At 39.8% G+C, this 27,056-nt stretch overlaps 1 protein-coding gene across 1 annotated transcript in view; it reads left to right on the top strand.

The window, feature by feature from the left end:
- PRTG (protogenin) overlaps positions 1-27,056 on the top strand; it is a 76,900-nt gene that overhangs the window by 36,303 nt on the left and 13,541 nt on the right. The window contains 3 exon segments of the mRNA XM_021537397.2: positions 1,942-2,106; positions 3,170-3,475; positions 4,337-4,525. Coding sequence (XP_021393072.1) covers positions 1,942-2,106; positions 3,170-3,475; positions 4,337-4,525 — 660 coding nt within the window.

Below are 27,056 nucleotides of genomic sequence, written 5' to 3' on the forward strand. Positions count from 1 at the left end.
AAATATTTTGATGATATTCACATCGCACCAGATCATAGAGGTTCTAACACAGACTGTTGACATTGTCAACATCTGATTTATTCTCTAAGAATTCTAGATAATTATTTATTAATATAAACATTATATATTAATGTATTGCTTTCATTGTTCCCTTCAGCTTGTCTTCCCCATTCCACCCTCACACCCTGTTTCTGACCATAATGAAGGTTAAAAATTAGATACATCTGACTTGATGAAGTTTTATCATTGCTTGAAGCTTTGTATGAACATAAATGTATAAGCAAAAAAGTTTGCTCTCTTTATTGCTCTCTTGGACATGTTGCTCTCTAGTTTTAGTTAGGAACCTCCTTTGCAAGTGTGAGGAAAGAACACAGTGTTGCCAAAGTAAAACAGTGCTTGCCACATCTTCTAAGTTGAACTGATGTTTAGGATTCCATAAACATTAAACAGAAAGCAAAACTGGATAATGCATTAATAGTATGTAGTTTTAAAGAGTTTTTTTAATAGACATCAGTGTGGTAAGCTCTTTGAATACAAAAGATGCCATCACTTATTGTTACATCTCACAACTCATGTATTCTGAGGTTTCACTGTAAAAACAGGTTCTCTTCCCTATATAAAAAAATGTTAGTGTTTTAATCAAGCTAGTTGAAAAAACTAACAGGTGTGGGTTTTGTGTGTTTGTTTTTTGTTTCTTTTAGCAGAATATTTTACATTCAAATTGGGGTCATAGTAGCAAGAAGAATAAGAGTCTGATGAGCGTGCATGTTGGAGTGTGTTAATTCCTTGTTAGTGATTTAGAAAAGGCACAAAGGGGACACTGATTGTGGTGGAAGGCAAGCCTTGTTCTCTATTATGGCTGTTTCATTAGGGCCTCTGCATGAGGCCCAGCAATCCATTCAATGAGAGAACAAGTCCTTTTAATTTGAGCTCAAGGATCTTGTTTAGCAGGTCAGAAATCGTGCCTTGCAATTCCTAATTAACAAGTCATTAACTAGTCTGTTGTGAGATGCTCGTAATCTTGTCTAATTAAAATGCTATCAAGTTAATTCATAAATGTGGGAAAACTTAATGGTGGAATTTGGCTTTCGTTTTGTTTATAAATTCAGTTGTGAAGAGGAGGAGCTGGCTCTTACAGAGTTTTGATTAAGTTGACATGTGCTTGGTGTGAATTGTTCCTTAACACAGCAGCTTTCACCACACTTGGTCCACTTTATAGCCATCCTCTATAGGAATAAAGCCCAACAAAGACAAGAACTGCTGCATGCATTGCTATGCATTTTTTAGTGTGAATTGCTGACACTTTTTTTCTTTTTTTTTTCTTTTTTAACAACTTGCTAAGAAGACAAACATTTTTGAAGATTATTCTAGTCTGTTCTTATTGGCCTTTATCCAAATTAAAATAAAAACCATGTCAATCAAATGTAATAGAAGTTTCAGGGCTAAAATGAGATCCTTTTGCTGAATAAATTCTTTTTGTTTGTTTCTTGTGGTGGGCAGGAGGGTGTTTGTTTTGTTTTTGATGGAGCGGAGCCCTCACATTCCTCACAGTCTACTACAGAAAGGCTCTGTAAATAGGTTTTGAAAAAACAGCCTGACTCTAAACAAATAGATTTAGAAGCTGGGTATGAATGATATGGCTATTAGAGCTTGTCCATTGTGTTACTGTACAGTGAGCACAGTTTGTTGTGACTAATGCTAAATAGGGTTTAGAGTTGCAGTCAGCATCCCTTATTGAGGAAATCCTGAAACACCACAATCTATACTACAGCAAGACACAGTTACTTCTGTGCATAAGAGCTTTTGCTTGACAGAGTTGAAAAAACAGAGGCTGGCTGGGGAAGAACATAAAATTAAATTCATAAGATCTTAAAGCCAAGATACTGTGATGGTTGTGGATTTCCAGCAATTTTTGTTTGTCTAACCCTTGTTTTATACTAGGTTTAAATAATGAAGAGTACCAAGTGGTCATTGGAAATGATACAACCCATTACATCATTGATGACTTGGAGCCAGCCAGCAACTACACCTTCTATATAGTAGCTTACATGCCTTTGGGAGCCAGTCAGATGTCAGACCATGTGACTCAGCACACCCTGGAAGATGGTAAGAAGTCATTTTGGTGAATGTTCTTATCTGCACTGAGTCAAACTGTGCAGTCCAGTGATAACAGCTCTTGAGGGTCTTGAATTTCTGTTGGTACCAGAGAGACTTCTGGATACCACAGTGCAAGACAGCAGCTCATGAGAGGAATGAGAATAAAATAACATTCTGACAGAGCAACGGTGTGTATTACACAGAGCCTCTTTCTATGTTGAAAGACATTTCATTAAGTCATGTCAATAACTGTTCTAGATCTTTAAGAACTCCTTTCATTATGAGAATTTGATAATAGCCTAGAATTTAGTCTCTATGACGCTCTCTTGGGCATCTGCAATGTGGATACAACTGCACACCTACCACATCTTTTGCAAACTTTATAGGAAAATTTGAAATATATATTCGCTATACAGAAAAAAAATTAACCTGTTGTTTTGGGGGTTTTTGTGTCTATGTGCCTTTTTTAGTAGAATCAGAATTTTGTAGAAGACTTTGCTGACTTATTCCTGTGCAATGATTTAATTGATCTGAACATCATGGCAACAACACACTGTTTAGTGTAGATCATTAGATCTGATTAATAAATTCTGACAGGGTTAAGCTTTGGCAGCATGGAACACTGCCATTTCTAGTTGTCTGCCAGTCTCTTTGTCAGAACCCTCATTACAGAGTAGGTGGAAGAAAACATGCACCAAGTGTTCAACTGTGCAGGTTGTTGTCTCTAACCTTGGCAGGCTGTGTGTCAGACCAGTCAGGTGCTGATTGCCTTTGATTACTGCTGGCAGCAATAAGAGAAGATATTGAGGGCCTGTTCTGGTTTGTAAGATAAGCTTGTATTCTATTTGCCATCTGTTGGAGGTTGGGTAGGTTTATTATCTCTTCCACAAGTTTGCTTAAGCTGTTTTGTATGCTGCAGGTGAGAAGTGTCAAATTATCCCTAAACAAGAATCTACAGAACTTGTTGGATTATTTAGTTTTACATTACTGGCATCTCGTTGTGGGCTGAGCTATGATACAAGAATTTTCTGTCTTTCCCCTGAGCTCAAAAGCTTTGTCTTTGCTTTTTTAGTTCCCTTGAGAGCTCCTGAAATCAGTTTGACGAGCAGGAGTCCTACAGATATTCTCATATCTTGGCTGCCAATCCCTGCAAAATACCGGCGAGGCCAGGTGGTGCTGTACCGCCTGTCCTTCCGCCTCAGCACGGAGACCAAGATCCAGGTGCTGGAGCTGCCGGGCACCGCTGCCGAGCATCTGCTCGAGGGGCTGCGGCCCGACAGCGTCTACCTGGTTCGCATCACCGCCGCCACCAGGGTGGGCTGGGGGGAGGCGTCCCTCTGGACCTCGCACCGAACTCCCAAAGCCACGAGTGTGAGAGGTAATTCTCAACATACTGTGCGCTGAGCAGCCATGGCTTTTGGGGTTGTTGGATTTCTACATTTTCTTTTTAATTCAAATTGCATAGAGCAGGAGAAAATGAGGCTAGAAGCGAAAGCATCTGAGCAGCTCACAAACATGAACTAGAGTTTCCTGTGCTATTTTGTTCCATGTAAAGTACATTTCTGCAAACTGGAACACTGCACATTAGCAGTGTAATGCTCTAATAAAGGATCTGAGTTGTTTCATGTATGTCTGGGTTATAAAAAAAGCATGTATTTTTGAATATACAAATTGACTTTATATGTGAAGTCTAATTTGTTATAATCGAGCTTTGGATTTTATTATTATTTAGTAATATCATGCAGAAGAACATTCAACTTCACACAAATAGCTTGAAAATTATGCAGATTTGAATTTTTAACTTTACTGCTTAGCTGTAGTTCACATCCTTTTGCTTTGGATTTAATTGAGTTTTGACTACTAGTGAATTATTAACACTTGATGAAGTGTGATGGTATTGTTAATCGTATTTGCTTTGGCTTGCTTTAAAACAGGAAGTAACTTTGTAATTATCTTTGGAATTTTTTTCATTTTTACTTAAAAAGAACTACCTCATAAATTTATTTATTTATTTATTAAGATGCAGAATTAAAAGCTGTTTCTATTCTGTTGTATTCGAAATTAAATTGTTAGACTTAGGTTATAGGGAGTCAGATATCATAAGAAAGAAATAATTACAGGAATACACAGATGAGTTAGAATCAAAGTTTGGACTGATGGACATCCAGATTTTTTTGCATGAAAAATAGCTCTTTCTCAAATACAAGACTGTTTTCTAGATGTATTTCTCTAACCCCAGCACCGAAGTCTCCCGAGCTGCGTTTGGAGCCCATGAACTGCACAACCATTGCAGTGCAGTGGCAGCAGGATGCTGAGGACACTGCAGCTGTCCAGGGCTACAAACTGTACTACAAGGAAGAGGGGCAGCAGGAGAATGGACCCATTCTGCTGGATGCCAGTGACCTGGAATATACTGTCAGTGGTTTGGGTGAGTGCACAAAATGCTTCTCAACACTTTTGGAAGACAGTGACACCTTAGAGAGCTTAAATCTCTACACCTGTAAGGCAACAGAGTTAGGTTTGGCCACCTATTTTCCCAGCTATAAGCTTTGCAATCTTGAGTTAGGCTGCTGAGGGAATAATCCTCTCACAAAATATGTGTTGCACAACACTTAGATAACCAGATCTTTAAGTCTTGTGTAAGTTGGAAGGACACCCATCTACTTACCACAAGATACAGAACTTAGTAAATGCTGCTCATAAATGACGTATCTTTTTAATAATCACTTTGATATGCAGGTTTTTAATATTTTTGGTGTTTATGCCTGATCAAGGAACAGTGAAAGATTAATACAAAACACCAAAGATTTTTCTCTGCTATTTTTAGCCTATTTCTGTCTTTTTCATAGCCTTTGTCACAGGTGCACTGCATGACAAGCACTGCTTGTTCAACACAGAAGCAAGTAGCTCTTGTGCATGTTATAATCCTGTTAATATTTTTAAGGGGTACTGGTAAATATTTGCAGGACTGAGCACAGAGCTTGCTGAGTACCACTGGAGTCCTTCCACTGATCACCTGACTCTCTCCTCCTGTAGCTCTTGCAGTGTGTATTAGTACAGATGTGTTGGGATCATCCTGAGGTAGAAGGTACCTTGTTTGCATGCAGAATTGAGAGTTTATTTATCAAAAGATGCAATCTATCACATAATCAGCAAAAGTAATAGAGGACTTGGCACTTGCTGCTTGAAATGTGTTGAGATAGTTTACTTGGTAGTATTGTGGAGAGTTAATCTTGACTAAGTTATCAAAGTTGCCCTGCAGTATTAACTAGGTCAAATGCCTTCCTGACCATGCTCAAATATTCTCATCTGCTGCATACAGTTGAGATACAATTTTAGGGGAGATTTGAGAGGAGTATTCTGGTCTGTTAACTGGACAACTGACCATCTGTGACCATTTCTAGCCAGAGCATCTGGCAGTGGCTGACTGTTTAACAGAGCTGCGAGACAAAAGAGCACTTTTGAGAGCACAGAAAGGATGTGGTGTCTGTGTGTCCTGGGACAGAAATGCATAAATCTTTTTCTTATTATGCAATTATAAGCTGTAATTTCAAACACATGCAAACTTATTAACAATGTGATCTACATTATATGGATTTTCTCAGTACACTAATACTCCTCAGATGAAAGTACTATTTTACAGAATTCTATTAAAATATATATTATCTGTGTGGTTTTGTTGGATTTTCTTTCTGTCAAGCATGTAGACAGATGGGGAAATGAAAGAAAAGTGAGTTTGGAAATTGCAACTTTCACATAGTCACAGTTGACTGAATTGCAAGAAGGAAGAATTCATATGCTTGAATTAACCATTCAGTCATGATGCATGTGATGTGTTGAGTGTTTATTCTTTATCATAATGCTCAGTATCTAAATATGGTGACCAAAATATGATACATTCCATATACTCTGATTGCTGTAATTTATATTTTTCATATCTACATAATTTGTGCTGCTGTAGGCTGGTTTCACTGAAGAATAGTTGTTTTGTTTTTTTTTCTTTAATGGGATGTATTGAGTTATTTGAAGTGTATATCAAATATGAATTTTCCTAAGTTTTTTTTTTTTTCTTTTGCTTTATAGCATTTACAGTAAAAGACATTCATTACTACAGCTACAAAAGACTTAGCTCAGGAAAATTTATTAGGTCATGATTTTCCACTGCTAAGATGATGACTTACACTGCAGCTTGGAAAGTTCACAGAGACTGCTCGTAGTGATAGTGCCTGTCTGACTACTCTGATTGCCCTTTGCCAAACTGCCTGCTTGAAATGCTTGTGCATGCCAAATTATTTCTTAGAAAGCAGCACACAGCCAATCTTCTGCATCTGGCAGCTGCACATGTGGTGATTATAGCAGGTAGAATTGTATGCAGTCTATAAATCCACAAAGACTGTAGCCACATCCACACATCAGGAAGGTGCTTTGTTCATCTTTTTATTTCTTGTGAATAATCTAAGTAATTTGGACCAGTACATTTATTTATTTATGCTTTTAAAAACTAAAAGTATTAGTTATTAGGAAGTGGTCCTGCCTGCTACAATCTGAGGTGTAACAAGGCAAGCCACCACACTGGGGTTTCTGACTATGGTAAACTGATTTTTCATGAACTGGACAGAGGCTTTGAGGAGTGATGTCCTGTCATCCATTTGTCTCTCCTGAGGACATTAAACTGCTGATTTATTGACAGAGTCTTTGAAATAAAGATCTTCATTATGAGCTACAGGAATTAGAATACTGGAAGTGTGAAACTTGAAGGGGAAAGGTGTGCGTTAAGACTTCTGGTGTAATATATGTTTGATAATATGGTCAAAAGGAAAGGTTATTCCTAATTTGAAAGGATATGCTCACAGTCCTAGGTGCTTCCCAGTGGCAAAGAAGTAGCAGTTTCTCATGCATTATCTGTTGCCGCTGAATTTATATGGCTTCCAAACACTCCCTCTTCATGTCTTTGTCATGACCTACAGCTGCCCTACATTCCCTGTTCTTTTGCACAGTTAATAAACTGCAGATAGACTTCTAGTGACATTTAGAATATGTCAATACATCTGTCCATGGAACTTTCTGCAGATGTTGGTACAGATGCCAGTTACGCAAGATATGTGTATTAAAGAAGACATTTCACTTACCCTGTGGCAATTAAAGTGCATCACAAAATGAAAGTTCATGATTGTCTCTAACCAGAGAGAACATTAGCATTATTATTACAAGCACTGTTGATTGCTTGGTTGTTGGTAGCTTTGATATAACTACTGTAAATCATTGCAAATGCCTACAGGACTCTTGATGGAAGAATAATTATGATAGATAAAGCAGAATCAGCAATGTGAGTGTGAAATAGATTTCAATGATTAAACGTGGAATGTAGCAATATGAATATTATACTGCATATTTTTAGTCTCTTGTTGGTTCCTACCTTGTGTTCTGAGACATGACCTCTCTTTCTCCAGTGTAGGTCTACCCAGTTACTTCTGTGTGTTTTTAAACTGGTTTATTTAGCATGATAGTCACCATGTAAATAGAACTAAATGATCTGATCATTTATTCTCAAAATAAATATCCACAGTTTCACATAGACATTTGTTTGTGTTAAAGGTCTTTGCATTTATTTTTCAATAGCAGGCCATTTCCTAGTCCAGTGTAAAATTCCATTATTACTTGAATGTGCCACAGAAGCAGACCCTTGGGTGCATACCATGCATTTTTGCCTCTATTTTTAATTCCTCCATTGCTTCCTCCTGGTCAAGAAATTTTTCCCTCACAGAAAGTCTTTCATTGTGAGGCTTGATAAGCCTGCTGGTACCAGGTAATTGTTCAGGATGCGTGTTCAGACGTTGAAGTGAGTTTTGCTGGTAGTAGAAGCAGTTTTGTTGGGGAACCTCCTCGCTGTGCAACAGGAGAGGGATTGGAAAAACTTGAAAGTTAAAACAAAGACAGTGTCCAGAGAAGCTCAGCTCCCCCTTCAAGTGTGTTCAGATTATTATTTTCAAAGAGTATTTAAATCATGTGCATCTGTGCCTCCATGAAGTTGGTATCAGCGCTGGGCTGAGTGGAGTGTTTGCCTGCCAGAGCTCGCTGTGTTTGCAGCTGTATTGTTGGTGGGGAAGTGGAGCCTGTGCAAGCATGGCAGTGCCTCAGAAGAGCCCATTGGGGAGGATAAAATAAAATTCAACTTCTTGGTTAGCAAACTCAAGAAGGCGTGATCAATTCTGGTGCTGTGGCACGAGAACTGTTTTTCAAGCTGCCTGGAAATCTTAATTATTGAACTTCATTGTTCAGTCCTTATCATGCTGGTAATTAATTAAATTAATGCCACTGGTGATGTCTGTATGCCTTTAGCCTCCAAGCCTTCTATTCTTGGAGGGAGGGAGGAAAGCAAGATTTCACTCTGCTAATTCATTCTTCCCTGGCTGCTGTGTGGGAGCTGTACCACCCTGGTGCTGGCAGTTGCAGGAGGGTGTCAGGAAGTTGCACTTTGGTGACAAGGCAGATGCAGGGCCCAGTAAATGCACCCAAACCCCTGAGGCCAGGAGGGACTGGCAGAGAAGTGTGCATGTTCTGTAGGTGCTTTTTGCTGCATGATGATACCAGAGTAGCACCTCTCACACAGGCACCTTAGGGGATGGCAAAACGAGTCTGTTTGCTGTGGTGAAGATGCCCTGAGCATGGGAGCCCCCAGCTCCTTGGCCTTTCCCTGGAAAGCCCCTCCCCAGCACAGCCTGTGGAGTGTCCTGTGCTGGGAGCATCCCTGCCTCTCCAGGGCCACTTGGCAGGAGCTGCCAAGTGTTGGATGGCATGAAATGGAATGCATGGAGGGTGTTATAAAACTAATAATTTGGTTGATGATTTCTGAGGGGCTTGGAGACACTGCAATGCAAGCTTTCTCTCTGGGAAAGCTTCTCCTGTGCTGATGGGGTCATCTGAACTGTTTAACATGAGGTGCATAATAGCCCTGGTACTTCTCCTGTTACCCTGGTTTTACATTACCCATTGGCATTTTCCCCTGCCTCAATCTAGTACTTTTGGAAAAAAATTAGATTCTGTCAGACTCATGTGTATGATGTACTCCAAAAAGTTTGGTCTTAATCAGAAAAGCTTCCCCATCTGAAAGCTCTGCCTTTTCCCAGTTACAGAGAGGAGAAATAAAGCAAAGTGCATTTCTCAATGTTCCTTGACTTGGACAATATTTCCAAGTGAAGAATTTGTCCAAGTCTGAGTGACACAAAGGCACATTTTGTGACCCTGCATGGCACTCCCCTTTGGAAACAGAGCTTCTGCTGAAGAATTAGCCAGTACACTTAGGATTCCCCCAGAGACCTGGCCTTCAGTAGTTTAATTTCCCTGGGATCTATTTATATTGTGTTACAGCCATGACTGTAGCTAAGCTTTAGTCCAGGGCAGCAAAGATGACAAGGTCATTCAACAGTCTATAGAAATTGAATAAGGGTGTGTAAGGAGAGTCAGTGCAAAGAATTCCTCCGGTTAAGCTGCCTGCTGCACATCACCCAAGCTTATCTTGTAATGATCCTGTTAAAGTGCTTTAAAGTTTCATAAAGCAGTTGATAGGATGCTGAGATAGCACACAGCAGTTTCATTTGCACCATATTGCAAATTAATATGCTGGAAAATGTAAGTTTTAAAAAATTAATGGCATCTCTGACAGTGTTGATGCTATCTTTCTTAAGAACTGCAAATGCTGAAGTATTGAGAAGGAACACTAATTGCATTTGATGTGTTAATGCAGTCATTTCTGAAAGCTGGGGCTATAATTTCAGTTTTATCCTGTGTTTTGTTTGTGTCTCACATGCTTGTATCTGACAGTTCTGGAATACTGAAAATTGTTGATATTGCTTTTTGTTTATAAGTTACTGTGGAAATTTAGTTTGGAATTCCCATACAAATTCAAGAAGCCAGGCATTCCTACAATTTCATGAAGTGGTGTGAAAGAAACACAGGCTTTTCTTGAGAAATGCTCTTTTTTTTTCATTGTTAACTGTTCTCAAATGGTATTACAAAATATAATTTAGTATAACATATGTACTTTTTTCTGCTTGAGGTATTTTACATAAGATCAGACATCCACAGTTAGTGAAATGCTGGTTTGAGGAAAAAGACAGCTCTGTTAAAAAAATAATCAGAAATTGTTTTAGTTCTTAAAAAATATCAACTAACAGCTCAGTTTTCTTGCTTGGAAAACCCGATGATTGCACTGCCTGCTGTATATACTGTGGTCATTATATTTACATTGTTACATAGTAGAAAGTGTGTAATAGCTCAGTAGGTGACCAGGACAAATATTATCATTTATTTCCACTGTTTACAGCTGGGTCAGTCTAGTGTTTACTCCTGCTGATTACATCCTTAAACTAAACCTCTTATCTGTCAATTCTCCTGATTGTGTGCAACAGCCTTGCTACTACTACTTATCAGCTAAAACATAAGGGATTTGCTGAGAGGGGAGGAGGAATTGGTCAAATTGCACAGGAATAAAACCAAAAGCCCTGGAAGTAAACTGGGTATGTTTAAAATCAGCTAACTGTGACCCCTTTCTCTTCCCCAGCCATGGCAGATTATGTATATTTGTGGTTAAGAAACCCAAGCTCTTGCCTAGTCCTGCTATGACAGTGATTCCCTGGCACCTCAATAAACAAGAGACACATTCCTTGCTCCACAGTCATGAAAGACAGACCTGTCACCACTCTAAATGAGCCTGTCTTCCAAATGCAGACATGGCATATCTGCATATCATTTTTTCCTGGTATTTTTTTTTTCTTCCAGGTTTTGAAAGTTAGATTATAGATTAGAAGAGAGAATGGAGGGAACTTTATTACCCTGTAACTTTTTTACCTGTAAGATATCAAAGCAAATGCTTCTTTGATAAGCTTTTAACTCTTAACTCTTTTACATAAGAACCATATTGCATTTTACAGGCTGTAAATGCACACAGAGATCAAACTAGGTTTTGTGTTTTGTTGTGATTTACAAACTGCTGCCTCATGCTTTGTTTCCAGTGTATGGCAGTGCTAGTAATTTCTCTAGGGCTGTTTGTATCAGAGCTCCCTGTAGGCTCAGATTTACCATCCATGCTTGTGGAAGACCAGACTGAGTGGCAGAGGCAGGGAGGGCATCAAATCCCTGTCCTGTGTGGCACTTCTGCTTGTGTACTTGCTGGTCTTTGTGCAGCTGGGTTGTACTGGGGGGTAGCAGGAGGCTGCACAGTGCAAATACAGGTGAGAGACATGGACACCAGGTGACTAGACACCGGTTCCAGGCTCACCCACTGGGTTCATGCCTTCCCTATGGAAGGAAAATACTGCACTGCTCTGTTTAGGTGAAAAATTGATTCATCAGGGCCGTGAATTGAATTGTTACTGGGCAAAACTGAAGCTGATGTTGAAGTCTGTGGCCCTTTGCTGGAGCTTGTTGGTCTGGCTTCCATTACATCCATTGTGTTTTGGGCAAAGCTTTATTTAAGCACTGAGTGGGAATCCCTGATAAATATCAGCTTGTTCTGAGCAGATTTGCTGGGGTCTAGCCAGTTAACTGTCAGCTGCCAATGCTGCATACCTTCTGTGCAGCTCAAGTGACACATCTGTAAAAAACTGTAATGCCTTCCTTCCTGTGTAGTTCTGCCATTATTTGTTTTGCGTTGTGCAATATTGCAGATTTGTATCATTACTGCATATTTTCACTTTAGTTTTTGTTCTTAAAAAGATTGCTTTGTCGTCTATGTTTTCGGTCAGAATTTAAATTTACCTCTATTAAAGAAGTTGGATTCATGGTTTTTTTTAAACCACATCACAGTTACTTCTGCCTGTGTTTATTGGTTTTTTTGAAAGTAAACATTATTGTCATACAGTTCATTTCTAGTGGAAAGCTTTAATTATTTTTTAATGTATTTGCCAATTTTAAATTATACCATCAAGCCTCTCTAGGTTACCAATTTAGTCAGTAATTAACTGCAGTAGGCACTGGAATACTGACATTTGTAACATCTGCATTAGCAGCACAACCTGCTTTGGTGTTGATTAAAATGTTATGTATGACAGACCCTTATGAAGAGGAATCCCTGGGCTTTCTTTTACTTAACTACAGAGTCACGGAATGGCTCTAAAACTCATGGAAATTTATTAATTTGTCAGCATGATAAACACTTAATCTTGGGTCAGAAAGATGCATTCTTGTTCTCTTAACTAAGATCTTTCATGGTTGTGTTTTGAAAGGATTCATCCTTTCATTTTGAAAGGATTTTTATGTCTAACATATTTTTATGTAACCTTCTGGAACGTGCTCTTGTCCAGTTTGAACTCGGTTATCTGGGAAAATAGCCATGATATCCTCATTTAAACATGAATTGACTTTCAACTTCTGAAGGTAGTGGCTCTTTAAAGGGGAAGGACATGGCAAGGGAGCAGATCCTCAGAGCAGAATAGAAGTTGAGTGTACTGTACTTAAAAAAATCAAAATCAAGAGTGCTAAGACAAGTTAAGCCCTGCTCTAAAGAGATACTGTGAGCTGTCAGGATGAGAGAAGTGCCATCCTTTGGGACAATGCCCTGTAACCATGTTAAAGGTAATAATGTAAATATATGGGCTTTGCTGAGGCAACAGGAGAAATTATGTTCCATGGGCCCACTCCAGCAGCATGGAGGGGTTTTGCCTATTTTTGAGACTTTTGCCTCTTTATCAACTGTCTCCATGACTGAGTTGGACACGTTTTTCTCAGGGGATCAGATTAATTGTGTCACAACTCCAAGAACTGGAATCAAGGGTGCTTCAAAGCCTTCAAAGTAGGAGGAGAAGATTTTTTGCACTCTGGCAAAATAACTTGCTAGCCTGTAGTGAAGCAAAATATGTTGTCTTCAGGGTATTTAAAGGTAAACTTTTCCACAGTGGGAAAGCGATTAGAATCTTGCAGGAAATGCTCTCTGCTGCTCTGAGTTCCTGGGGTAGGAATTCCACCATTTAGAGCTAAACCTGTGTGGGAATTCAGCTGGGAGATGGTGTCATGTTGATTGAGTAACAGTTAGGATGCATGCAAATAGTGTTGCATTGTTCATTTGCTGGAGCTGAAGGTTAAAATTTGCTTCATGAAAGGACATATTGATCTCTCCTTACCATAAGAAAGTAGTAAATAACTTTAAATTAAGAACATCCAAAATGTTTTTAAGTATTACAATGAATATGTAATAAGTATCTTTTGATAACTGTAAAGTATAAGTGACCACTAAATGGGGACTTAATTTTATGAAACTGGAAATTAAGTTAAATGTATAACCCCTGTTTAAAGCTAAAAATGAGAAAGTAGATAAGGATGGTAGGAATTACTAGATAAGTGATAAGTTTCTTAAACAAAACAACAAAATAAACCAAACAAAAGAACCCCAGAAACCTGAACTATGATGTACATTCCTCATGTACAACCCTTTTTAGATTTAAACAGAACTCTAAATATGGTGGGCGTTTTTTCCCCCCTCCTTTTTTATCCTGGAATTAGAGGATTTGTCTCTGGGAGACAGCATTATTTAATTTGCTATTTATTTGACTTCATTAGTAAAATACTTAAGTCCTGGATTGCAAAGAAACTGCTCCTTGGAGAAAGCTTAGAGAAAACTCCTGTTATAGGAAATTAAATCAACATTGTCCATTAATCATACTGCATGTCAACCCCCAGACCTCTCTTGATTGTTCTTGGTGAATGTGAGGAACCATTAGATGTGTGAGGTCCTTAAAGGTCTGAGTAAGTCAAAGGGGAAGAGTTTAAAAAAATGCCACCATTAGCACATGAAAGAGACTTCAGAGTGGACAGAAGAAAACATTTGCTGTACAGGGCTAGTTACATTTCTTAATTTTTTTTCCTTTTTTATTTATTATTTTCTTCCGTTGTTAAACAACAATCCAGATGTTGTGATCCAAATGTTAATTTAATTCATCCTGAAGGTTTTTTTCATTAGCTTTTTTTTTTGGGTCATGTTACTAGTTGTAGTTGTATGGGAAAGGTAAGAATAGGGGATCTTTGTAATTTCTGTGTTAGTGATAAGTAAACACACTTCTAAAGCTAAGCTAATATGCCTTCTGGTAGCTTCCCTGTCTTGAGTAACACCTTGGTTATATATTTGCCATGAAGGCATTATTGCTAACAGAAGCATTTTTTCAATTTTGAGAAAAGATGCAAAAGTGAAAAAGTGCATGTTTGTTTTTTTTTAGGCTTCCTGGAGTCACACTTCTGTGGCAAATGAAGGGGGGATGCAGGAAGCGGGGAGAAAAACAATCTTGTCTTGGAAGAAGCCCCTCTTGCTGTAAAACATCTCTTCCATACCTGGGATTTTAAGTTTTTTTTTTTTTTTTTTTTTTTTTTTTTTTTTTTTTTGTTGTTTTTTTTTTTGTTAGTGGTGGTTTTTTGAGTGGGTTTTTTTTTGTTTGTTTCTAATCCAGGAAAAAGGTTTAGTATAAATAAAATTTGCATAAAAAGTGTATTTTAACATTTATACTCACTTTCAAAGTGTTTTTTTTACTTTTATCATAACCAAGTATTTTACCCCTGTTCAAGCTGGTTATCATTACAGAACAAAGCCATTTGTTAGTGCATGTGCTTGTAGAAACCAGGACAGGGAAATCATTCTGATCCTCTTTGATAGATCTGTGAAAGACTTGAATTTTCTCCTTCTGGTGGCATCCAGTTGAGCATGCTGGGGATCTTTGTACAACTGACACTTCTGTATACTCAGACACAGGAGGAGTATACAGAATCCTTTATGCAAATACACCTTGAAAATGTGGATTTTTTTTTTAAGGTAGTTGAACTGGAGATGTTTTGGGGTGGTAGGTAGCATGGTGTGTGTGGGAGAAGAGAGACACAGATGGGTAGGTGTTGTACTGCTGTGCCTTTAGTCCATTTACCAACTTTCTCCCTGTGTATTCAAGGGGCAGGGAGGGCTGTGCTCACAGCCTGCTGCCCAGCTCAGTGTGTGTGTGTCTGTATTTGCATGTTTATACAGACACTGTTGGGAGAAAAATAGGATATCTTTTTGATCCTCTTTGTCTTAGTCTAGCCCAGCATTTCTTCATCACAAGCACACTTCTCACTGTGTTAGTACTGTGTATTCATTGTTATTTCCATGATAATTTCTAATGGCCTAATTTGGCTTTTTTTTTTTCTCTCTTCATGTCTTAGCTGCCTTCTTACAGCTTCTCACCTGCCTTTATTTAATCTCTCATAGTTTCCCATCAGCCTGTGTTGCCTTGGTGACAATAATTTGTCTTAGAAATCTCTATCTGTAGCACTCTCTACCAGGTGTTCATGCTGGAAAACTTTTCTCAGAGGTGGCTTGGATGTATAAAGTCTGTGTGTTATCCAGGCAGAGGAGACAGGCACACATGGGCTGTGTTTGATGTCACTGTCAGATAGGCAGGGATATTCATCCTTCTCTTCAGAACTGACACCCAGATCTTCCTTCCAAGCCAACCAAATACCTGAGGAAAAGCACCAAAGGACAGTCAAGTCGTAGGGCAGAAAAGTGAACTGCTTGCTGTGATTCAGAGTGCAGGCACGAGAGCAGGGCACTCCAGCTGACCCAGCAGTGCCTACACCTCCCACTTTCCCTTGAGCCTCCCTGTTGGAAGATCTGTCTCTCAGGGGTCATCTTCCCCCTTGCTGGAGCCTGGAGGAGTCTGCCAGTGGGACCTCAGAGCCCGTGCTGTCTCCTGTGCCCCTGTGCAGGGCAGCTCTGCCTGGAGCATCCACCTCAGGCAGTTATTCTTATTTCCACTTTTCTAATAACACACGCTCATCTGTCCGTGCTAAGCACACATGCTGTGCTCTTCCAGCAGTGTGTAAGCATTCCCATGGGTTTCACAGGTGACTGAGTGTTGACTGTCCCATGGTACACACTGGGTACCTGGAGCACAGGAAGAGAAGGGCCCTTTTCATGGACTGCTCAGATACTGATGGTTTAAGCTGAGCCTGAAAATCGTATCCCTGCAGTCGGTGACAGAACTGAGCTGTGAATGTCCAGCTTTCCAGTCTATTAGATAACAGCTCCCCCTTGAGGGAAATGTGTTTTGTTAATAAACTCATAGCTCTGGGGTCAGTGGAGTTTCTTGGGTAGGTTTGAGGGTCACAGTTTCACCAGGCTGGATAAAACAAAGTGGACTCATGGTGGCTGTGCTGAGTCCTGATCACTGCCAGGGCTCCCTCTGCTGCCTTGGGATGTTGTTTGGCTCTCAGAATTCATCCAAGTGCAACTCAGAGCACAATAAAGTAGCAAAAGGTGGCACTTTTGGAAGAAAACACCCCCTATTTGTCGTGCACTCTGTGAATCTGTGCTGCTGCTCTCTGTGCTTTGCACTTGTGGCACTGTGTTGGGGCACAGGGACAGGTGGGACGTGGCAGGGGAAGGCAGTGGCAGCAGTGGGTGGCTGCAGGGGAGGGGAGCAGGCTGGCTTCTTTCAGCAGCAGCACAGCTAATGCTGCTTTAAAATGCTCATCAAACTGCAGGCTCAACAGAGCATTTGTAAAACTGAATTGATGATGGGAAACCCTTTCAGTTGTGCAGAGGGAGATAGCTAGCTAAGAGTTAAGTAGCTGTGTGTTTATTTTACTTAAGCAATCAATCAGTCAGACTGCTTTCCACTTCCTAAGTGTTGTATAAACTTCATATGCAGAGGGATTACATCAAGATAATTTTCTTCTCCTTTTTTCAATCAAGACACTGATATAGGTTGAATTTAAATCTTGAATGCATTAGAAAAGTTAACAGAAATAGCTTTCATTATTAATTGTATCCTACTTGTTTGCTCTGTACCTTTCAGTTTGTTAATACAATGTTTGACAGATATTAAATGCTTGTTCTTCACAAAACTATTAAATAATACAGTAGGTAAGGCAGAAGATTTACATTATAACTTGTCTGTGGTCAAACATCTGGACAGCAGTAGCATTGCTTCCTATGAAAACTGATTTTGCATATTAAAAAGAAAAGTTAAACATTTTGAAGGAAAAATTTAAACAAGAACAAATTCCCATGTATATAATTTTGGAAAATACAGATATAAGAAACTTTCTAAAAGAAAAGGACACAACAATTAAAATTCTGCTGCAGTTTCTGCAGAGGTATACTTTCTTTCCTATGTTGTTATTCTTATCCTTTAAAGTACAATAGTTTTTACCTGTAGTAAATACTATCTATATTAAAAACATGTAATGTTGTAAACCCCATTTCCATGGGGGGAAAGATACACTTTTGTCTTTATGAAATACCACAAAGTGTAAAATAAATAGTAGAAGCTGCATTGTCAGCCAGAAGAGCAAAAGATTTTCAAAAGTTTGAGGAAGCCTGAAATCTTTTAGGCTACTCTTCTTGTTAAGATACTTCTTTGTGTTGACATTAAGCATTTGGAAAAGGGTACTCAAGCTACAGTTCACTGAATAAAGGATTTGAGCTCCTAGTAATATTAGGTCCAAATTCAGATTGCACATGTTGACCTCTTTTACACCACCTGCAAGATTTGTCTGTGGTGCTTTCAAGAGTTGGTGTTTCAGAAACTTGGTCTTAATTAAATAGTCTTCAAATAAACCATTAACATGTATTTAACTAAAGGCAACAACATAATTAACTTGCACAGCTGCTGCCACTAATACAGACTGAATAATCCTGATAAATTGTCTTAGAAGAGCGGAGTCTTGGCCTGGAAAGAGATGAACACAAGATGTAATTGAAATGCTGTTTTGGGAGGAATCAATGTGAAAAGGAAAAGTTACTATAATTTTGACAGATATTTGGCCTTCTAGATGGGTGTTTTCAGCATAGTGAAAGCACTCAAAAATGAGTGTAAGTATGTAGTATATCAGGCTTCATTACCTGGTGGCAAGCTGTCACTTATTGTGTTCTTTTAATAAATGTTTCGGTGCAAATCTATAACACAAAACTCATTATGAATAGCTTCTGCCAGTGTGCCATTGGATGTATTCCAATACACAGTGGTGAATATTAGAGACAAGGAAGCTGTAGGGTCCTGGATATTTCTATTGTCATTACAACTGGAAAATTTCTGTAGGGCATGTTTTAGAAGTTTGGGATGTGCTGTATGAAAATGTAAAGGGTAAAAATAACACTGCTGTGCCAAACCATTAGGGAGGTGGTTCAGCATAATCTAAATGTAATTAAAATGAATACGCTTCCTAAATGTCAAAGATATGCAACCAGTCAGAGACACTGAAGGGAATGAGGCCTCTAAGAAGATAGGGAGAGAAAAGTAACAGACACGTTCATGTATGGGAGAGATTCTGCAATGCTTTTCACAGCTGAGAAACAGAATCCTGTGTCCTCAGGCCATTACACTTCAGGTGAAATTAAGTGCTGAGCTAAGGCTAAGGCATTTGAGATGAACACTTTGCAAGTACTGTTAGCTGTCTTCTTTGCTTTCTGTTTACTAACATGTGTGATAGGAAAATATTTAGCATTATATGATGGATTTTCAATGAATAATTTATATTAAAAGTAGTATAATAGAGAAAGCTCAATGACACCCCTTTTGTAGTTGTGGTTTTTTTTTTTTTTTAATGCATCTGGATTTAACTTCAGTTAATTAAGTATGAGGGTTGTAATATTAGCATTAAAGGGCCAGTTTAGCAATGTCACTGTAAAATTTGTCAGCTGTCTAGGTTAGTTTGCCCCCCTTCTGTATTCAGCCAGTAAGTGCCAAATTTTGAGCTTCCTTTAGAGGCTGCTTTATTTACATCTGCAGACAGTCTGTATGATAATAGTTCATTGCCCACACAACTGTGCATGTCCCCAGGCCCATGGACACGAGTGCAGGTGGGTGTCTGCCTGTCCTGCAGTGCCCCTTGTCTGCCTGGTATCCCTGCAGTGAGAGGGAGCCCTGTGTGAGCAGAGCAGCCCTGTGACACCTGCAAAAACAGACCATCCTGCTGGAGGCTGGGCACTAATTGTAGATGCAGCTGGGTAGAGCCCATGCAGCCAAAATTTGCCTTAAGGAAAATACAGTGGTGATTTCCCCTTGAATGTATTTTGTTTGTTTTCTTGTCGTGAGGAACTTGTTTGACACCTAACAAGTTGAATGTGCTTTAGTGCAGTTCCTTGTTAACTCTCTGAAGGAGGAAAGAGCCAGACTGATTTTGAGTTGCCCTGCCTGAAACTTTTGCATCTTGCAGTCATGCTTGCAACAGCACAGATCTTAAGGCTTGAGATCTGAGTCACCAGACCACAGATGTTTTTGCAATGAAACCGTGCACCTCCTCCAAAGTCACTGTGGTGCAAGTAATGATAGATAGTGTTTTCATTTTGCTGCACAAAAGGGTCAAAATGGCACAGGGAGTCCATCACAGACCAGCAGAAAATGTTGGTTCTGAAAGAAAATTTATATCATAGCTCCAGGGGAAAGTTTGGGCACCGTGAACAGATTGCCTTTGTCATTGTGTGCAAATGTGTTGTTTGTAAGGTGATGCTGGATGTCAGACAGTCAGTGCATATGTATGATAGATCTTGGCACCTAAACAAATGTTAAACCAAATTTGGTAAAGTGCTTATTGAATTGTGTTTAGGTGTATATTCTGGAAGCATTCCTTTTAGCATGAAGGACAGGCAAATTGTCTAAACATTCTTCCTCTCTGCAACCCAGAAATGTCCACATCTTTCCAGCCTCTTGCATCTTACAGAAAAGACCTTTTATATCATGCTGCTGTTTTGCCGCAGCATTTCTGTGTGGGTTGCTTCTTTCCCCTTTTCCTGAGCCACTGTAGTAATGTTTGATTCACCAGCAGTGTCCTGTCACTTGTGCAGGGCTCACGGCTGTAGTAAGGGGACCTGTTGTGTGGGGTGGCACATCCTGTTTGGATCACGGCATGAATTCTCAGCGGACATGTGTGTGTTAGTAACTGGGGTAATTACAGCTCTGCTGGCTCCTCGGACACTCTCTCCCTCCCCCCTCGCCCTCCCTTTCTTCTTGCAGAGATGGCCTCTCTACATAATTCCATTAAAGTGATTGTGCTCCGAGGGGTGGGCTGAGGGGCAGTGCTCTCATCTTTCAAAGCAGGACCAATGAGCTATGTGCTTTCCACTGGGCAGCAACAAAAGAAAAGGTCTCTTAGAAGAAAAGAAGAGCACAAAAGATCAAAATTAGGTGTTTGTCCAGGCCTCTGGTATTGCTTTCAAGTTAGCTTTTGAGGGCTCACTTTGAAAACGGTGAGCCAGGCTAGTTAACAGAAGGATGTCTGCTGGTTTAGAGAGCATTGTTAGAATAACATTGAGCTTTTTGCTTGTGCAATTTAACAATTCTCTGAAATGCAGGAGAAGCACAGGGACTGATGGCAGACCTTACAGGCATGGTGGGAATATCCTACACCCATAAGGAAATAGAGAAAACTTAAAATCCTTGAGATTTGCTTCACTTATTTTAAAAGGATTAGAGCGCTTTAGATAGTTCCTATTTCTGTGAGCCCCAAAGTCTAAAATGCTGTGTGCTGGGAGCTCATCCTGCCCTGCCAGCCCTCCCCCAGCAGGTTTTGTAGGAAGCTGCTATTGCTGATGGTGGGCAGTAGGAGAGGTGATGTTTTTACTGCAAGGGGGTGTGAGGTGTTGTTTGTCCTGGGGCCCTCCGAGGGATAGCACAAAGCTACAAAAGGGATACAGACCCTTTTCAGATTTAGACAAATAAGCGAGAGCCATCCAAAGCCGTGGAAAGCCAGACTGTTTAGCTGGATCAATTCACATGTGTCATATGTTCCAGTTTCTACCAAAATAAACTTTTACAATGTTGTACAAAGAACAAATTGCTTAGTTTCTACTTCAGTTATTTGGTTTGCAAAGGAAAACATGAGTATCACAGACAGTCTTTGTTCCATCTAAATGTTTAAAGTTACCTTTAAATGGAAAAAAAAAAATCATGACATATAAGATATTGGCAATTTGTAGCTACTCAAACTATTTTAATGTGATATTAAAAGGTTTTTACTTAAAATTTGATCAATTCAGTTGTGCAACCAATTGCAATTCCATCTCATTTAAAATAAAATAAATTATATACTATTAGTTAAAGGCAAGAATAATGCTTAGAAATTTCATATCCAGAGCTTCAACAAGTTTTTGAAAACTGTAATAGAACATGGTTGCTTAACTTTGTTTACTTGTTTAATGACACGTACAAATAAGGTGAAAGGACATTTTTTAGAAAAGTGAAATAAAATCCAGTACTGAAAATCTGAGAGGGAATACCTGCTTTAGAGAAGAACAGACCTGAGTCTGTATCATCCTCCTGCCTGCCAGCTTTATGTTTCTGTTTGGCTTGATGCACTTCTCTCTGTACTTGTCCTCTGGTACATTTGAAATGTATTTGCTTATTTTCCTAATAAGTTTCTGCTGTATTTACATTACTTTGCTTCAAAAGTACATTTTTAAGGATAGTATTTCTCAGTGCTCTTCCTTTCCCACCCTTCCCCCTTAATAATTCCCCTGGACCTCTGTTGCTTGGAGCAGACTTTGGCTAGCCCCAGATTCGGTGTCAAAGGCCGTGACCCGGTGTCAGAGCAGCCCATGCTGCTGGCCTCTTCTTTGAATAATTATCTGGAGTTTATTGTGTTGAAGGGATGGGCTTGGGGGCAGCACAGTCACCCTGGCAAACCAGACCAATGAGATCTCCAGACAGACCACTACCCAACAATGGACCTGTAGGTTACACAAAAAAATCCAGCAGCACAAAAGATTAAATTAAAAATGGACATTTGGACACAGAAGTTTTGTCCTTAGAACAACTATTTTTTCAGTCTACTGTGGGTTTGATACTTTTATCTGAAAGAAAAAAAGTATTTTAAATCTTGTATGACATCATTTTTCAATGACATCTTTGTTTTTTGCAAACTAGAATTAAGTTGAAATATTTTCTTATCTCCTTCCCCAGTTGTTAGAATTGCCATACTGGCTGCAGCTTAAGAAGTTGTTTCTAGGTTTTTAAGTCACTGAACTCGGCTTAAAACATCAATCCAGCAAACTTTTTTTTTTTTTTTCCCTCTAGAAATTTAGTGCTATACCAATTATTTTATAAACAAGAGCCCCCAGTATTTTAATTTCTATCAATATTTTCCTTTTAAATTTCTGAGAAAGTGGATGTTCAAAACAGGCATGAAAGTGTGTTCCAGCAGAAATGATAGTAAAATGTCCATTTTCTTTCATCTTCCCTATCTTTTCCTCCCTGCAAAGAGGACTTAAAATGTCTGAAATCCAGATTGTGGGGTGCTGTCTCTTCTTATCAGGACTGAATGAAAGGCTGCTGGAGGTGGACTCACTGTTCTGGAGGGGTGGAAAAAAAAAAGAAGTTCTTTCATGGTCTGACCTCGGATTCTTTCTTAATTTTATCTAGCCCTGACCTGTTGGCTCTGCTCTGGCTCCTTTCAAGGCCTTCAGAGCTTCACAAACATGCAGCAGCTGAAAGAAACAATGACGGGGCTTTTAGGGGCTGCAATATTACACTCTCTTGTAACCTTGGCTAAGTAGCCTGTAAACAGATGCTTTCTTGGAAGCATTTGCCACAAAGTTAAAATTTTGGCTGTATTGATATCAGTGAACACTTTTCAACACTTTTGGTTTAGGATTCCTAATTTTGTATTCAATATAAGCTTGAGCTGAATGAGCAGTTACCCAGAGTGTGCTTCATGTATACAATATATAAAAACCTGCTGTTACAGGTTTTATACTTATCTTTAATGCTGTGAATTTACCTAGGACAGAAGAATCGTATGAAAACAAATTATCAAAATCTGAATGCGATAAACTGATTTGAAGAGAGTGTTAATATGTAAGGAGGACATTTGTATTTCTCAGTTTTCTTTTGAGAAGGGAGGATGGAACTATACATTGATTAGGATTTTTATTTTGATTAGGCTGTGTGGTTAGTGTCATGCTGCTTTAGTCTTTAGAGAGTTTTAATAATGTAATACAGTATTGAAAATGGAATTTTTGTTCCTGTGAGTGTGGAATTGACTTTATTTTTCTTAGTAACTTTTTCTAAAAGTTTGACCTGTGCAATCTTGGTAATTTAAGAATGAGGTACCTGCATTATAAAGTGCTTCACCAGCTGCAAAGTGATTAGAAGCATGTTTCTGTTTTTAGTGGTTTAAGTGCAAATACAGGCATTTAATCTTTGATACCTCCCGTTTTTCCAGCTGTGTCCATTGGAAGTGCATGAGGACACCACCTGGCTGCTGTGAGCTATAACTCTACCAGATGGGATGAACCTTCCCCTCCCCATGCCACTTTTATCACTTGAGAATGGCTTCAAAGCAGAGAACCTCGAGTTGCTTCTGCCTACCACTATTTACTAGACCATGTATACTATCCCAGGCTTTGAAAACTAGGCTCTGAATGTTGAATCTGTGTTTAACCAATAAATAGACATGATTTAGACATATCTTAAGTATTGGAAAAGAAAATCTGAATATGACTATTTCTGACTGGCAGCTGTTTTGTAGTTGCAAGCTTTCCCCTTCCTGAAAGAGAAATGGAAGATTTATAGAAGCAAGGCTGATGGCAGGAGTAAAGAATACTGAATGATTTCAAGCTGATGCAATAACATGTAGATGTTCCAGTGAAGTGTAGAACAACAGAACTGCTAGTAAGTCAAGTGGCAATTCTTTGATATTTTTGCACTTTCTCACATTCAGACAGATAAACATCTGGGATTCTCCCTCCATGCTGGGAAATGAAATGAGTTGTCACCAAACCAGGCTGGAACATCTGAATGCACTGTAGAATTTTTCTTGAAGAATCTGTATCTGCTGTGATCTTCCTCTCTGCCTTCTGACAAGCTAAATATTATCTCTAAGATTATATATCAGATATGGAGTAAGAAACAATAAATCATTATCAAATTCTTACTGAAATTCAGCTACTGCAATTTTTTAAGTTTTTCCAAGTTACAGTCCATGTTTTGAATTATTGTTCAACTTTTTTTTTTTTTTTTCCTCATACTTGCAATATTTAACTTTGCTCTAGTTTTACTCTGAGGTGTAGAACCCATTCATAGACTCACAAAGTGAAGGCAAGGCTCCCCCATGTGTCTCTCTGCTGAAAGACTTACCACGGTTGGATCTGAGGACTCACTGCAAATTTTGATGGGAGGAATGACAGGATATGGGGTTCCAGAGGAATGTCATCAGGGAGCAGTGACCACCTACAAAAACTGCCAAAGGAAGATGAGGCTGATCTGACATAAATACAAAGCAGTGATTTTTGAGACAGTATCTATTTTGGTATTTGAAATTAATCAAAATAAGGCATAAACAGAAGACTTTTTCCTACTCTTATTTTATAGGAATATTGTTACCAGAAGCAATTTTTGTGCCTCTGATGGAGGTGTTATTCATGTGTTCTTAATGCTGATTGGTTTTGGTTACACAAAACAGGTGTGTGCAGCAGATCCCTTGAACTGTGGAAGCTACTCCAGCTTATCACATCCATTCTGTGATGTCTTTTAAGTCAATCTCTGTGTGTTTCAGAGGCACTCTTGTAATAAAATTATGAATTAGCTTTAGTATGTTACTATCAGTATCACTGCCAACCCCCTGAGTTGTACAGTGTAGATTTTTTGTCCTTTCCATTAGCTGATTTAAGTAATAACAATAAAAATGCCTATTAAAGGCCTCTAGGTACTGTGACAATTTTAACACAATCTAATACCAACAGCACAAAAACCCCCAAATTATATCTAACAGAAACAAATTAACTTTAAAAAATTCTGCCAGTTGGTAAATAGGCTACAAAATTGTTCCTGTTCACCTTAGGACTGGGAACAAGCTTTCAACCTCCACACAAATGCTGGCAATTGCAAGAGAATTAATTGAAACAATTCAGTGTTACTGGTTATTTAGAGAAGTTTTAAAAATGCAGAGATGAAATTCTGATGTGTGTTTTTTTTACTTAAGCTGAATTTATGTTGAGTAGGCTGAGTAAATCACTGCCCCTGCTTTGTTGCTGAAGAGCAGTGATTTTCTGTGGAGAGATGTGTTACTCCTGGGTCTGTTATCTGTGCATGGATGGTACACACTGGATTTGAGACTGTCAGTCCCCAGGTGGCCATGCTATCCCCAGTCTTTTATCAATGATTTATGTGATTTATGTGTAAACTACTCAAGATACCTGTGCTGGTTAAAGATAAAGCTCCTGAAGTTTGTTTTCTCTCACGGATGTGTCTGGCTTTGAGTTTTTGATCCAGCTGATGAACTGCGAGATGAAAGTGTTTGTGCCAGGTGTGTGTTGGGATTGCCACTGAGGAGTAAATCATATTATCAGCCTGAAAATGAAATGTAAAATTGTAAGAAAATATTCTAAACAGAGGCTACTTTAGACACAAAGTATTTCCCACCACCTCATAAAACAAATAGCGAGCAAATAACTGTTGGAACTGAGGCAGGTCTTTGGCAGAGCTTTGGTTACTGTGTGTGGCACATGGTGGATCTCATCTTGGTGGTGTTTTGATCTGGTCTTTCCTTACCTTATGTGTGTACTCCGTGAAGCAAGTTTCACATCAGTTTCTATTGCTGCTCAGTACACAGCCTTTAATTCTTTTCTATTCTCCTTTTTAGGTGACTGTAGCGTTTAGCCTTTCCTAGACCAATACATAAGGTACTCCTCCCTCCTCAGTTGCTGTTTCAGTTCTAGAAACCAGCAGATGGGTTTAACCATAGATGCCCTAATGCATGACAGCTTAAAAATTCTGACATTGCTTTTGGCTTGAACTGGTCCTGCTACCAATTAAACCATGATATCATGAAATGGAAATAACCCTGTTTTTCACGTGGTATAGACTAGATGGGAGACTTTACTATTAAAAAGGTTTTTCTTTATAAAGATAATTCTGCTTGAAAATTCTTGTGTTATACAGGAGTAAGAAGAATAGCATTCAACATTGTGCTTCTTCTACATGTAAAGCGTTAAGGATACTTAAAGTAAGATTTTAAAAATGTGTTTTTCTCAAAGACATTTGAATTTTTTTTTTGGTGGGATTTTTTTGCCTTTCTTCCACATCCCATTATTATTCTTCCTTTTCTCCTCAATCAAGCGTTAATGAGGAATTCAGTTAAAAAAAATGCAGTGAGGATAAACAGACCTCACAGGCTCCTCATTCAGCTCAGCAGGTCACTGGAGCTCAGCTATCCCTCATTTCACAGTGAAGATGACCAGTTCTGGGTGAGCACTTTCAAAGGGCAGGGAGCTTTGGAAGGTGCTCGCAGGATGATGGATGGCCGTGCCTGTCCCGCTGTGTGCTGCGGGAACAGGAGCGGCCGGAGCGCGGCCGGATGGGCCCGGGGCTCAGCCCTGCCCGGGCTCTGTGAGCAGGGCTGGCACAGGGCTGGCACAGGGCCGGCACAGGGCTCTGTGAGCAGGGCTGGCACAGGGCTGGCACAGGGCTGGCACAGGGCTCTGTGAGCAGGGCTGGCACAGGGCTGGCACAGGGCTGGCACAGGGCTGGCACAGGGCTCTGTGAGCAGGGCTGGCACAGGGCTGGCACAGGGCTGACACAGGGCTGGCACAGGGCTCTGTGAGCAGGGCTGGCACAGGGCTCTGTGAGCAGGGCTGGCACAGGGCTGGCACAGGGCTGGCACAGGGCTGGCACAGGGCTGGCACAGGGCTCTGTGAGCAGGGCTGGCACAGGGCTGGCACAGGGCTGGCACAGGGCTCTGTGAGCAGGGCTGGCACAGGGCTCTGTGAGCAGGGCTGGCACAGGGCTGGCACAGGGCTCTGTGAGCAGGGCTGGCACAGGGCTCTGCTCAGCAGGGCTGGCACAGGGCACTGGTTAACAGCAGCCTCCAGATTGTGGTCCTAGGGAGGCCTCAAAGGTGTCCAGATGACTTTTGTTTTAAATTCCCCCTTTCTTTGTGAATCCTTCGGTTGCGTGCTGCTGTGTGTTCCTGCCGCGGGCTGAGAGGCCTGGGAAGGTGTTTCTGCTTTT

The sequence above is a fragment of the Lonchura striata genome, chromosome 11 (assembly GCF_046129695.1).
Source record: "Lonchura striata isolate bLonStr1 chromosome 11, bLonStr1.mat, whole genome shotgun sequence".
NCBI classification, from domain to species: Eukaryota; Metazoa; Chordata; class Aves; order Passeriformes; family Estrildidae; genus Lonchura; species Lonchura striata.